The 13,584-nt window shown below is 40.8% G+C and overlaps 1 protein-coding gene across 1 annotated transcript in view; it reads left to right on the top strand.

Annotated features, from left to right (window-relative positions):
- ARFGEF2 (ADP ribosylation factor guanine nucleotide exchange factor 2) overlaps positions 1-13,584 on the top strand; it is a 58,721-nt gene that overhangs the window by 28,237 nt on the left and 16,900 nt on the right. The window contains exons 14-26 of the mRNA XM_019539797.1: positions 697-898; positions 1,506-1,617; positions 2,280-2,485; positions 3,554-3,638; positions 3,724-3,892; positions 5,004-5,155; positions 5,548-5,676; positions 7,714-7,872; positions 9,428-9,575; positions 11,232-11,331; positions 12,439-12,479; positions 12,567-12,736; positions 13,387-13,540. Of these exons, the coding sequence (XP_019395342.1) occupies positions 697-898; positions 1,506-1,617; positions 2,280-2,485; positions 3,554-3,638; positions 3,724-3,892; positions 5,004-5,155; positions 5,548-5,676; positions 7,714-7,872; positions 9,428-9,575; positions 11,232-11,331; positions 12,439-12,479; positions 12,567-12,736; positions 13,387-13,540 (1,827 nt within the window). The remainder of the gene's footprint in view (positions 1-696; positions 899-1,505; positions 1,618-2,279; positions 2,486-3,553; positions 3,639-3,723; positions 3,893-5,003; positions 5,156-5,547; positions 5,677-7,713; positions 7,873-9,427; positions 9,576-11,231; positions 11,332-12,438; positions 12,480-12,566; positions 12,737-13,386; positions 13,541-13,584) is intronic.

Here is a 13,584-nt window from a genome sequence, read left to right as displayed (position 1 = left end):
GCTTCAGCCTCACGGGTACTCTGGCTTACAGTTTTACTTTTTCAAAGAAAATATGATAGTGTTTGTTCCTACTCCTTTAAGCTCATGGCTTCTCCAAATAGTGGCATATCTTTTCTCCTGAAGACTCCTTGAATGACCAGTCACACAATCCAGAAAGAAGTCCCTCTGATCTGAAAAATATGCCCCCTTTCTTTTGGCGGGGAAGGATTGCTTTTTTTTCCCCTGCCATAAACTTCCTTTGAATTCCTTGTAAAAGCTTGTGTTTAACACCTGGTTTCCATGTACTTCATCTGGAGATTTTCAATTCCCTTAAACCAGTGGTTCTCAACCTTTTTTTAATCTTAAGGCATCCTTGGAAAATACCAGCTCTTAGTTTTCACTTCTTTTGACTATAGAAATGAAATAGAGCAATTCTCCTGTTGAAGAGAACTCAAAGCCTACAACAGGTCAGAATCTCTGGGTTTATCTTGTGAATAATGTTGGTATACTTAACAGTGCTAATGCTGTGGCACCCCATGGGACCCAAGAAAGGATCTCAAGGCAGTACAGCACCCTGATTTGAGACTTACTGCCTTAAATCATAGCCCTCAGCAGAGAAATGTTTTTGTGGTTTTTTTGGATACTCACACTCACACAGCGATGTGAAATAAGCTAATTGCTTTTATCAGATCTCTCACATTCTTTGTCTGTTCTCAGGTTCAGATAAACCTTCAGAGCAGGAAATGGGGGAAGGAAAATGTCTGGAAAGTGGAGGCAGAAGGAGCAGCGTAAGTTCCTTAGAGTCAACAGTGTCATCGGGAATTGGAAGTGTTGGCACCCAGACTTCTGTCCCAGATGATCCTGAGCAATTTGAAGTTATCAAGCAACAGAAGGAGATAATTGAACATGGAATAGAATTGTAAGTTTGGCTGTGTCAAGAAAATTTGAATGTCTGTTGGATAAATCTTTACTGTTACTGTATGTTATAGGAAATACATGTCACATTTACAGCTTCAAGTGACAACTTTTTTTTACCAGCTGTTGAAGCTAATGCCTGAGATTACTGTAACCAGAAGCACGTGCCATAATTGCCTTTTTATGGTTTCTCCTCTTTGGGCTGATTGTGTCACAAAGGAGAAGAGCTTTTGGCATAGAAACGTGACTTTCAGTCTATAGATGAGCTCTTCTACCATTCATGTTTACTTTGTGTTGTCAGCTAAATGCAAAATCCTTTTTTTTTTTTTCCGTAATACATGCACTACATATACTAGCATTTGGACAAGACAGGTTTTTGTCCTGAAAAATCTTGATTTGTCAGGACAATGACCCTTTCAGTATTGCTGACTTTAAATATACTTGGTGGGTTCTCTAGAATGACATAATTAATTATTACCCTTTGGATTTTTAAAAAATATATTTTTCCTTTCTTTGTTTTTAATTGTGAACCATTTATATTTTGAGAAATGATAGCTAAATTTAGACTACAGCTTTGCTTCTTTTTTTCTATATTGTGCCTGTGTGAATAGGTTTAATAAAAAGCCAAAGAGAGGAATACAATACCTGCAGGAACAGGGAATGCTTGGCACTACAACAGAGGAAATTGCACAATTTCTCCATCAAGAAGAACGCCTGTGTTTTGTAAGATTGAATGTCACGTAAAATAAATTGGTTAATGTCGTTCTTGACACAACTTATACCTATGCCTTCAAGCAGCTCAGGCTGCTCTTCTCCATGTTCCTTTCTTTCTTTGCCCTTTTTTATTCTTCTACCCTGCCATCACTCTCCTGTTTTATACACTCCCTCCAGTTTTGTAGCACTCTTCTTTTGGGATGGGATTTTCCTGGTGTCTCTTAATGCTGTGGCTATAACTATGCTGACTCTGCACTTTTACTGGTATAGGAACATCATTATACTGTACAAGCAAATACTGCTAGTGTAGATGTAGTGTATAACAGCAAAACAATGCATTTTGTACTAGTGGAATAAAACTCTCCTTCTTCCTTTTCTCTTCCCCATATTGTTGCCACTCCTCCATCCTACCAACTCAAAATGAATGCTTCTAATGTGAGTCAGTAGCTCACTGGTTTCTAAAGGCGGTGCTAGTAAATGGCGTGACTGACCATGCAGAATACTGTACTTGGAACCTTCCATGTTCAGCAGTGGCACTGCCTGCAGTGAGCAGCATATCACAGTTTATAAAACTGGCTATAACTGTTATACCAATTACTTACTGCAACATAAATAAGGTGCGAAAATTAGTTTGGTGTAGAATATTCATAACTCTCTTTTTCTATGTTTAGACTCAAGTGGGTGAATTTCTAGGGGAGAATAACAAGTTTAACAAGGAGGTGATGTACGCCTATGTAGACCAGCTTGATTTCTGTGGGAAAGACTTTGTCTCTGCTCTGCGGATATTTCTGGAAGGTTTCCGATTGCCAGGTGAAGCCCAGAAGATTGACAGACTAATGGAGAAGTTTGCAGCTAGATACATTGAATGCAACCAATGGTAATTCAGTGTATAATATTGGATAAATACTTTATGAATGGCAATCTTGCTGGCAGCCTGTAGCTAATGGCCAATTCCCTCCTACTTGTAAGGCATGTTGGCAGGACACTAGGGATAAGTTTTATGTTTTATTTTGTTGTTGGTTTTGTTTTGTTTTTTGTTTTGGATTTCTTTGGGGGGTGGGGTTTGCTGTTACTACCATGATGACCTAACCTATGGTTAAATAGGAAAACTTGACCCCTAAGACTTTCCCATGAGAGATTTTCTAAATTACTGTGAAGTCTTGACAGTATAGGCATTTCAGAGGAAGCTTTCTGATTAAGTATCTGGGTACTAATTGATCAGCAACCTCTGGATACTTTTAAGTGCTGTATATCCTGATAACTTTCAACTGATCAGGTGCAAGACCAAAATTTGATCAGCATTACTTAAGAAAAAATTAATAGGAGCATTAAAAATGTGACTTGTGAAGTAACTTATATGTAATGACGCATTTTTCTACTTGCCTTCTGCCACTCGCCAAACATGCATATATGTGCCACTTTGATATAGACCATTTCACTCTAAACTTCTGAGTAATATAACTTGCTTCAATACGTTGGCACTGATTTAAGGCTAGATGTTAGTGTTGTGCCTCTCCTCCTGCCCCACAGATTGGTATTATAGTATCTGTTCTTCTAGAAATAATTTTGAAAACCTTAAATGTCATACACTGGTGAGTAATCATATTTCTGTAAGTGCTTGCTGAATACAAAAACCTAGGAAGGATAGCAATGCGTATATTTTTTAAAAGCCTTTCTTAATGTGCCTTTTTTAAAGCTTCTCTCTCCAATTTATTGGCTTTGTTGTAGCTTTCAGTAGATAAGTAGGAGCTGGCCCTATTTTTAGTGTTAATAATTTTAATATTGGAGACTAAAGTGATAGATTCCTTGTTGGATTCCCCCCACCCCGCACACCCCTTTTAAGAGTGTGCATCTTTCCTTCATATGCAAATGGAATGAATGATCTAGTTGAGATGGGCTCTAAAATCTGTTTTTTGTGTGTTTTTGTTTTTTTTTGTGGTTTTAGGCAAACCTTGTTTGCTAGTGCTGACACCGCCTATGTTCTAGCATATTCTATTATAATGCTGACTACAGACTTGCACAGTCCTCAGGTAGGAAAAAACTACTTACAAGCTGGTGCTAGGGCTCTTGAACTTGCATTCAAAATCTGACATCTGCATTTCATCCTCTTGACAGGTAAAGAATAAAATGACAAAAGAGCAATATATTAAAATGAATCGAGGAATCAATGATAGTAAAGACCTTCCAGAGGAATATCTGTCCACCATTTATGAGGAAATAGAAGGAAAGAAAATCTCAATGAAAGAGACAAAGGAGTATGCAGTTTCAGCCAAGAGTAAGCCAAGTAAGATTTAATTGGACACTCGAATATAGAGTTCTGAGCTTCTTCTAATGACTGTCATTCAAGAATTAGCATGCTCTAATTCAGCTTTGCTAACACTTCTATGGTACATAAGCAGCATCTGGGGGACACTTCAGCCACTGCTAAAATAGGGTCAATTCAGAAGGTGAAAAACACAGCAGGTGCTTAAGAAGCCATCACCAAGCAACAGTTAAGATAAAGCAATGAAGAGTAATGTTACTATTGTGAGAATCAGAGGGGTGTTAAAATGTAGGAATATAAGTTGGCAGTTGACCTAGAGGAAATAGCTAGCAGTTCTCCTTGAAATTAGTATGTGGCTATTGCATGTTGTACCCTACTTCCCAGTGGCACTTGATAGTTCAGAGGCTTACTGCGTGCCTGAAAGAGCTTGTCTCAATTTATATGGTGAAAATAGAGGTTGGAGGTGATTAAGTCATGTTTGCAGAGTGACCTTCTCTTGCCTAGAATAGGTGAGAACTTAAGGTGTGCAGCTGGAGTTGATGTACTGTGCTCTGAATAACAAACTGGACATTCGTTTAGTACTCACTCTGAAAGAAAAGGGCTAGGCACTGCACCTCCAGCATCCATTTCCTTCGATAGGTAGGTGTTCCCTGTAGGTTCCCTATTCAGGTAATGGTTTTCTAGCTTAAGAAGTAACTAAAGTCACCAGCTGAGGAATTATGGTGACACAAAAGAAGTAACCAGGGATTTTAATAGCAGGATCTGTTTGATAGACCTTGGAGCAGAAACTGATAATCATGTTCATACTAAACTAAATGAATATTTAAATAAAATGTGACCTAGGTTATAAAAGCATAATTAAAGATCAATTTCATAGAAAATGTGGAGCACAAGGCATATTAAAGGCAGAACTGTATAACTGTCTTGTATCATCTAGTGGGTGAATTTCTGCATTAGGCAAGGCTTTGCCTTGTTCTGGAGACTCATGGAAAAATTCTTGAGTAAAATATTAATGTATCTGAAAAAGTTTTCATAAGCTGCTGTTTATCAACGGTCTTCACTCAGCATCCGGGGTAGCTTAAGTCAGGAGTTTGACAGAATAATTTTATCTCTTGTGTCATGTTCTCCTTAGATGTAGCCAATGAGAAGCAGCGACGGTTATTGTACAACCTGGAGATGGAACAAATGGCTAAAACAGCTAAAGCCCTCATGGAAGCAGTAAGCCACGCCAAGTCTCCTTTTACAAGTGCCACTCACCTGGAGCATGTCCGGCCCATGTTCAAAGTGAGTGCGTGGAATTCTCTGTGTACCTTTTGGTAGGGCAAAAGATTTTCTTGAATCCGAAATGTGTAATTAACAAGCGTTAGGACTCTCACCTGAGAGGTGCAGTGTATCTTTTTCTGATTATTTCACTGGGGTGTTGCATGCTGTCATATGAGTCAGACTCACGGATACAAAGAAGACAACTAGGAGCTTTGGAGGGGGGGCATGGACCTTTTTCAGGGCAATGCCAATATATAGAGCTAAAGGAAAACAGCAAATGATACTGAGAAGAGCTTATGTAAATAGTTACATACCTGGTTGGCACTAGTTGCCTCCAAATTAGTTTTCATTGCTGACTAACCAATTCTTCCAGAAGCAGTTACTAAACTTACAAAGGCTTGTTTTTTGTTTAGCTTGTGTGGACTCCGTTATTGGCAGCTTATAGCGTTGGTCTTCAGAACTGTGATGACACAGAAGTTGCATCTCTCTGTTTGGAAGGAATACGATGTGCAATCAGAATAGCCTGCATTTTTGGCATGCAGGTTTGTATATAGTGGATCTGATCTGTGTAGATCTCTAGAAGCAAACATGACATCGGAAGAAAAAGGAATTTTTTAAAACTGATTATAAAATGGTGTTATCTCACAGCTTTATATAGTATAGAAGGGGATGACATGTATTTTCCACTAGTCACCTTAAGCAAGTTTAAATAAAAAAAATGACTTGTTGACTAGGAGAGCAGGTGGAATGTTTTGTTACTAGAAAGATTTTTTTTTTTTTCATTTTGATGCAGTCTTGAGGTGTTGAATATTGGAAAATTTGATTCTTTTTATTCTTAACTATCAGATGACCCCTATTGATGGGGTATCCACTATGATCACTTGCTAGCTTGTCTCCAGTTCTTCCCTGATGACCAGTGAATAGAGACCTGCATGGGTCTCATATTTAAAGGCCCACTTCTGGCCAGCACCTGATATTACAGATCTGGACCCAAACCTGCAGCCTGCATTAGCAACATCATTGTACCCATGCACCAAGCCAATCTACTTTTAAGCAAACGTACAACCTGACCCAGACACATTTTTCTAATCATTCTGCTCAAGCTGCTGACAGACATGGAAAAAAATCAAACAAACCACACTTCTCTGGAAGAGGCAGTGCATTAGTTCAACTTAGCTCCATAGTGTCTGTATAGATGGGTGCTTCAGCTGGGCTTTCTGGTGCTTGTAGCTAATTGTAGCTTGTAGCTAAAGCTCATTCAATTGGCTACTAGATATGGGGTCAGCAATACTCAGCAGGTGTGCCAGAGCACGGCATGTGAAGGCATTGTGCTCAGTATGTCAAATCTGGCTGGGCTTTGGGCAGCTGCTGCCAGCTACAGAGCCTAGGCTGCTTGCAGCAGGTGACAGGCTGCAAGCCTTGCTTTAAGCAGCCTGGGCTCTATGGCAGGCAGCAGCTGCCCAGCCGTGAGCCTAGAAGCAGCTGGGCTGCGGTCTGGAGTCCCAGCCGACTCATTGCTGCGCTTGCTTTGGGGATCAAAGGGCAGGATTTGGCCTGGTCACAGGGCTGGGGGAAGGTGCTCGTGGGTGGGGGTGCTGTCGTGGGGGCAGCTGCCCCAGGCAGTCCCGGGGGAGACCCCCACCTCCTGTGCCGAAGTTCCAGCAAGCTAGGTCCTTGCATGTGGCCAGTGCCCAGTCTGCAGCAAGGAAGAGGCTGGGCTGCCCTGGCCCCCTCCCCGTGTTCTGTCCCCTTCTGTGCCGTGTTCCCAGAGATGTGGCTGCAGCTGCTGCCAGCAGTAAGGCTGGGTTTCTAGATCCTGGTGCAGCCATTTGCAGTGGCTTCGCCGCCAAAGCCCAGGTTGCTCACAGAAGACAGCTGCAAGCAGCTGCACTGGGGTCAGAGCCCCAGACCTGTTAGTTGCTAGCAGCAGCTGCTTGGGGTGGACAGCAGGGAAGAGGCCAGGGATGTGCTGCCACAACAAGCATTGGACCCTTTGCCGTTCCCCCACTGTCCAGCATGCCAGCATCTTCAAAGTCCAGGTTGCTGGGGTTTTTTGGCACTTGGCCCAAAAATCATTGCTGACCTCTGTATTGGATAAAAGCCCCACTGAAGCACCTGATCCATACAGACATTGGACAAGCCAGCTCCAACTAACGTGATGCCTCTTCTGGGTATGAGTTTAGACTTGGTATGGGGGCACAGTGACTTTAAAGTGCTGGGGGGGTGGAGATTTAAGCATGGGAGGGGGGGTCACATCTGTCAGTGAGGCTTATTCTGACCCGAGTCTAACCTGAAAATTTTTTTCTGACCCACACACAAACCATAAGATGTGAACTAGTTCACATACCAATCTGAACCCGACATGCTTTTGCGGGTCATCTAAGGACACCTGTGGGTACCCAACTCGATTCAAGACTCTGCCAGGAAATACTGTACTGTAATTGCAAAGCTGTGTGTGAGAGGGGGTGGAGAGGGCAGGAATGTGGTCAAAATAGGGCTGTCAGGAGGGTTTTGTGCAACACAGCATGGCTTTTTCTTCTATGCTTGCAGACTTGATTTTTCTCATTTCTGTATTCTAGCTTGAACGAGATGCTTATGTACAGGCCCTTGCTCGCTTTTCATTGTTGACTGCCAGTTCCAGCATTACAGAAATGAAACAGAAAAACATAGATACCATTAAAACACTTATTACAGTGGCTCATACAGATGGCAACTACCTTGGGAATTCCTGGCATGAGGTAAATGCTTGGATAGCTAGAGCACATGAGGACTTGATGTGCATCAATAGCCTCAACATTTTGTTAATTTAGCTCTGTCCTGCTATTTGTACAGTCTAGAGGATTCACAGCTGCAGCCCTGGGAAGCTTTACAGATTAAATCCCCCCTCTTACAGAAGTGCATGCTTGTATCTGAATCTGGAGTGTCTGACAGAGATGTTTCTAACCTTTAGAATTGTGAAGGCTCTTAAAGTGGGATCTGGGAGGCCAGTCCTGAGGTGTGTGAAGATTGTTAAAAATGCTCTCCTTTATGGGTGTTAAGCTGTCATTAAATTTTGAGAGAGAAGTCAACTTCTGAACCACTGAGTTTATCAGACATGTATATTGACAAATAAATTCTCTTAGTATATAATCCTCAAGTCTTCCTTCTCACCCTTTGGCAACTCCTACAAGGCAGCTTCCTTTGTCACTGGAGAAATTTCCAGGGAGAATGGGAAAACTGGCAGGATTAAACTTAATTTAATCTGAAAGCAAGACTGCTGCAGTTTCCTGCTTTCTCTAGGTCAGAAATAAAGATCCCCCCCAAAAAGCAAGTCTTTGCTGATCAGGAGGATACAGATGGGAATCTTACTGGACTTTGCTGCAGATCTTTGTTTCAGCTTAACATGCAACAGAGAGGCTAGATTTCAGCTTTAATGGCAACACAGAGGCTTAACTAGCTTGCAGGGTAACAGAGTGCATGTTTGTGCTGTTGAGGGAATAAACTCTACCCAATTGGTACTGTTCCTTGTAAAATAAGCTTTTTAACTGAGGCAGTGAGGATGCCTTTGGGTGCCCTGGCACCACCCTAAAGTCCTGGGTTCTGGGCAAGCAGGTTTGAACAGTCCAAGGGATGCTCCTAACATCCTTACCACTTTGTTTCCATCTACAGAGCAGGCTTGTCTACTCGGCATTGCTAGTGAGAACTCCGCTGTGGGAATGACATTATCTTTTGTCTCTCTGGATCTGCCTTTTAAGGGCCCTGCTACATATTCAAGTTATAGCTGGATAAAAACCAGCTATAGAGTTGTTACACATTTTCAAGCATTAACTCTTTATGGCTGGTTTGCTCTTTTTATAGCTGGATAATGTGATAGCTGGATTTATTGTGTGATAGTTACTTTGCACATGTGACTAGTCTAATTTATTGCACAGTTAACCAGTTAGTTGTGTAATATATGCAACACGTAGCAAGAGGCCTAAGATTCCCAAAAATTGCAGCTAGATTTGAAGTAATGGGAGCCCACCCATGTACCCCAGTGGAAAGGAAATCCACTGGAGATTTATAAACCCAATCGTTTACATACTAAGCTGGGTTTAGCAGCTGAAGAACCAGGGGTTAGATTTCTAGCTTCTGATTTCACATTTGTCACTGAATCATCATGATCTTGGTCATTTAGAATAAGCATATTTGCAATAACATTTGTCTGCATCATAGAGGTATTGAGACTTAATATTAGTAAAATAATTTGACTTGTAAAATTCATAGTAAAAGATGGTGGTGTAGGTACTCATGTTGTTGACACATGCTTTTTAGATCTTGAAATGCATCAGCCAGTTGGAACTAGCACAACTTATAGGAACTGGGGTTAAAACACGATACTTATCTGGCTCTGGGCGTGAAAGAGAAGGCAGCATTAAAAGCTATACATCTGGGAGTGAAGAATTCATGAGCCTGGGACTAGGTAAGATTAATCTCTGACACTTTACAAGCTTGCATTTACAAGTAAATTAAATCTAAACACTTAACATGACAGATGATAAATGATACATTCCTATGAAATGTTTAAAGCCGATAAATATGAACTAAATGTGGAGAACAGTTTTACTACGTGATTAATAAAAGGAGCCCACTGCTTCAGCTACTCCAGTAATGATTACCTAAGTATGTTCCAGCTGTTCTAAATTGGTTCTATGAAGTTACTTTGATAAAATTCCTAAATGTAATTGTCTGTGGTTATGACTTTCAGATATAGCATAATATAGTTTTGTTACCAATGTTAGTTTCCTTTTTTTCTTTGTTTAGAAATAAAAATATTGTAACAATTAAAATCTTTTATGTACTAAACTTTTGGTGGCACCTAGAAACTGTTTAGAATACAAGCATTTGCAAATTTCATACTAGATACTAGATCCATTGTCCATCTTAGTCTGTTTTTTTATATTCCACAAAATAGGGTTCATGCACAGAGAACTATAGGGAGAAGAAAGTTTCTTCATAGAAGAGATTAATATAGAAATAGCAGAGTGTTTTAACAGAAGCAGTAGCTACATCCACTTATTTGGATAACTAAACTGCAGGTAACCAGGGTAATATCTCCGGGCACCTATACACATACTGGACATCTGTTCCAGTGTGTGCTAATTGGCACATGGCATGGTCTTCATTAATTGAGTCTACTGGAGTGTGCCAGTTAACATGCTCCAGCAGCCTCCACATCATGTGTATTCAGTGTCCCTGCACTTCAAAATGGTGGTGAAGGGTGCTTTAGCTAAAGCTTGTCAAAAAAACTTTAGTTAAAGCGCCCCAATCAAGATTTTTGAAGCATGGGATGTTGTGGGTGCTTTAATTAGCTAAGGTGTGTGCTATTTCCCCTTCCCCCATGCACCCTCTATCCCAAAGCATGTGTAGAGACACCCTCTGGTTCCACTATAGATAATTAATTAAAGTTCAAGCACTTATTTATAGGCTAGAGCAGTGGTTCCCAAACTTTTTTTCTTTTGTCTTTTACCGCGGCCTAGTGTGAGCGGGACAGGGCGTGCAGAGCCAGCTGCCTCCCTCCCTGGGCTCCCCCACCATCCAGCCGTAACCCTGGAAGTTTAGCTGTGACCCTGGAAGCTGTTCGTCCAGGCTGATGACGGGGCTCTGAGCACAGGCTCATGCCATAACCCTGTAGCCAACCTGGTGGCTATAGGGACATCTGTCGCTTGTTTTTGTTTTTGTTCTTCTTTCTCTTTGTTGCTCTTTTTTTTTTTTCTTCATCAACTGAAAACCACTGAAGATGACTAATTTTCATGCAGTCCTATGATGCAAAACCTGTTTCATTTGAAACAACATCTCCCTTTCCAGTGAACAAATGAATGCAAGTTCCTGTGCTCATAACTTTTTTATTTTACCATTAACTTGAAGCTAATCTTCTGGAATCAAATATATGGACAGTCAAGAAATACTGTTTTGAGATTGGGCTTTAAATATTATTAATGTCACTTGTCCTGTGTGAATTTTGGAAGTGACTTGGGAGAAGCAGCTGTTGATCGCTGCTGCTTGTGTAAAACTGAACGCACTATTGATGGTTAGGAATCCATATGATGTCATTTGTCTCTGAATATTCTTTTTCCAGGTAACCTTGTTGGTGGTGGAGTTGATAAAAGGCAAATGGCCAGCATTCAGGAATCTGTAGGAGAGACTAGCTCACAAAGTGTGGTGGTGGCAGTGGACAGGTATTGTCATTAGCTTCTGTAATAAGATTATGTGCGCATCGAGTTTCCCAAGCTGTCCTGATGTTTGTTTTTAAAAACGAACAAAAAACCTGTTGATTCCAACTGGGTTTTCAGCTTCTGAAGTTTAAAACCATTATAAGAATCTTGCCAAATCTCATGGAACTATTGAGTACATTATTTCAATCCCAGAGAGAGACATGTTTTCCAGTGAACTAGGTGGTTATTGACGCTGATTGCTGGATAACCAGAGGGATTATTTTGCATAAATTCAAATGGATTTTAAGGGTGGGAATATCGTATGCATATTCTGTTCTTCAGTCCTTTACTGCTGCAAAATAAATTGGAGGTATTGTGTTGTATAGAGCACAAGAACCAATTTAAAAAGCACATAAATTACTTTTGTATTGGCTGTCTGCTACATGAAGCATGTCCTGTTATGTTTGGTTATTTGCTACTCTAAATTTACACCATTTTTTGCCTCTGCTGGGTCACAAATCCAAATTGGGTTCTTTGAAATCCCTATTTATTGGACATGCATCAGTATCTCCATTTTATTAGATTAGGGATGCTCAACCCCCAGCCTGCATAGCTCTTGCCCTACGGTTAGTGCAGCCAGAGCTTCTAGCACTGTTGTAGTCTGACAAGGTATCAAGTGGCACCCATTTTAATGCCTTCTAGTGCAACACTTTCCCATCCCTTTCTGCCCCCCTCCCCCCTTGCTCAGCCTCTTAGAGTTTTTAACATGGAAACACCCTGAATGATTGATGTATTTTTTGGCAAAATAGTTATTGGGGCAGTGCAGGCCTGCATGCATCCTTCTAATGTGCATTTCGAGGCATGAGAATAATGGCATACCCTGGCTTGGTAGATGAGGATACCCAAAAAGCTGCAGGCTGGGGGAGGTATATACAAGTTCTTGCCATGGTGGCAGGGTGGTAGTGCAGGGGGTTAAACAAAGCTCATGAAATACAGGAGAGGGTGAGAGAGTAGCATGCATGGGGCTTGTGGGATGCCATGGAGGGAAGCAGCTTAGCTTCTGCAGGACAAATCGTTGCCTCTTTTCAATACAACTTAACATGTTAACCACATCTTAATTTTGTTCGACAGAATATTTACAGGATCAACCAGGCTGGATGGCAATGCAATAGGTATGTATACTGAACATATAGTGAAAAGGACCATTGCAGGGGAAACCATCCCAAACTCACGGCCTATAATATCTGTTTAACATTCAGTTGACTTTGTCCGATGGTTGTGTGCTGTTTCCATGGATGAGCTGGCTTCCCCTCACCACCCACGCATGTTCAGTCTACAAAAGATAGTGGAGATTTCATATTACAACATGAATCGCATTAGGCTGCAGTGGTCAAGGATATGGCAAGTGATCGGAGATCATTTCAATAAGGTACTTAAACCTTAAAGATTACAGAATATAATCTTACAGTGCCACTTGAGTTCAGGTGGAATAATGTTTATTGGCCAAGAATTTCCCCTTATTATGCATCATGGCTTTAAAGGGTTCTTATGATTCAAGTGTCATGGGTTTGGGGATGTATGGATCAACATGGATTGAGTTAATGCTTTTAAATACTCTGGATGAACTGAAGCGGTCATGACTATCTCACATTTGTATCTTAACGAAATCCACAATCAGAGTACATTATGGAGTATTTAATCAAAAAGAAGGAAAAAGATTCTTAATTCCTTTAGCTCCATTGTTAGAAATAATGTAATGAATTCTCTTTGCAGGTGTAAACTGAGTGTTTGCAAACTTGAACAGTTTGCTAATTCTCTAACCAAAATTTTTTCCATGTTCTAGTGTGGTGGTGGTATGCTACTCATTCCTTTAAACCACCAGTTTACAAATTTCTGGGTTTTTGCACGGCATTGTCTGTTTGTAAAGACAGTCTAGTTACCTGAAGGATGAAGCATGGAAGCACAGTGACTGCATTCTTCAATTAACTGTTGGTCTGAAACAGTTTATTGAAGAGTTGACTTTTTTTTTTTTTTAATGTATATTGGCATACATAGACACACACTTTTTTCCCTTACTAGGTTGGCTGCAACCCTAATGAAGATGTGGCCATCTTTGCAGTTGACTCATTAAGGCAGCTGTCAATGAAGTTCCTTGAGAAGGGAGAGTTAGCCAACTTCCGGTTCCAGAAAGACTTTTTGAGGCCTTTTGAGCATATTATGAAGAAAAACAGGTGTGCGTGTACTAAAATTTCTGCTTTTGCTTACTTTTTGGCCAGC

Source organism: Crocodylus porosus, unplaced genomic scaffold, assembly GCF_001723895.1.
Source record: "Crocodylus porosus isolate Cpor-Errol unplaced genomic scaffold, CroPor_comp1, whole genome shotgun sequence".
Classification (NCBI taxonomy): domain Eukaryota; kingdom Metazoa; phylum Chordata; order Crocodylia; family Crocodylidae; genus Crocodylus; species Crocodylus porosus.
Note: the sequence above shows the minus strand (reverse complement) of the source record. Positions and strands in the feature narration are given on the sequence as shown.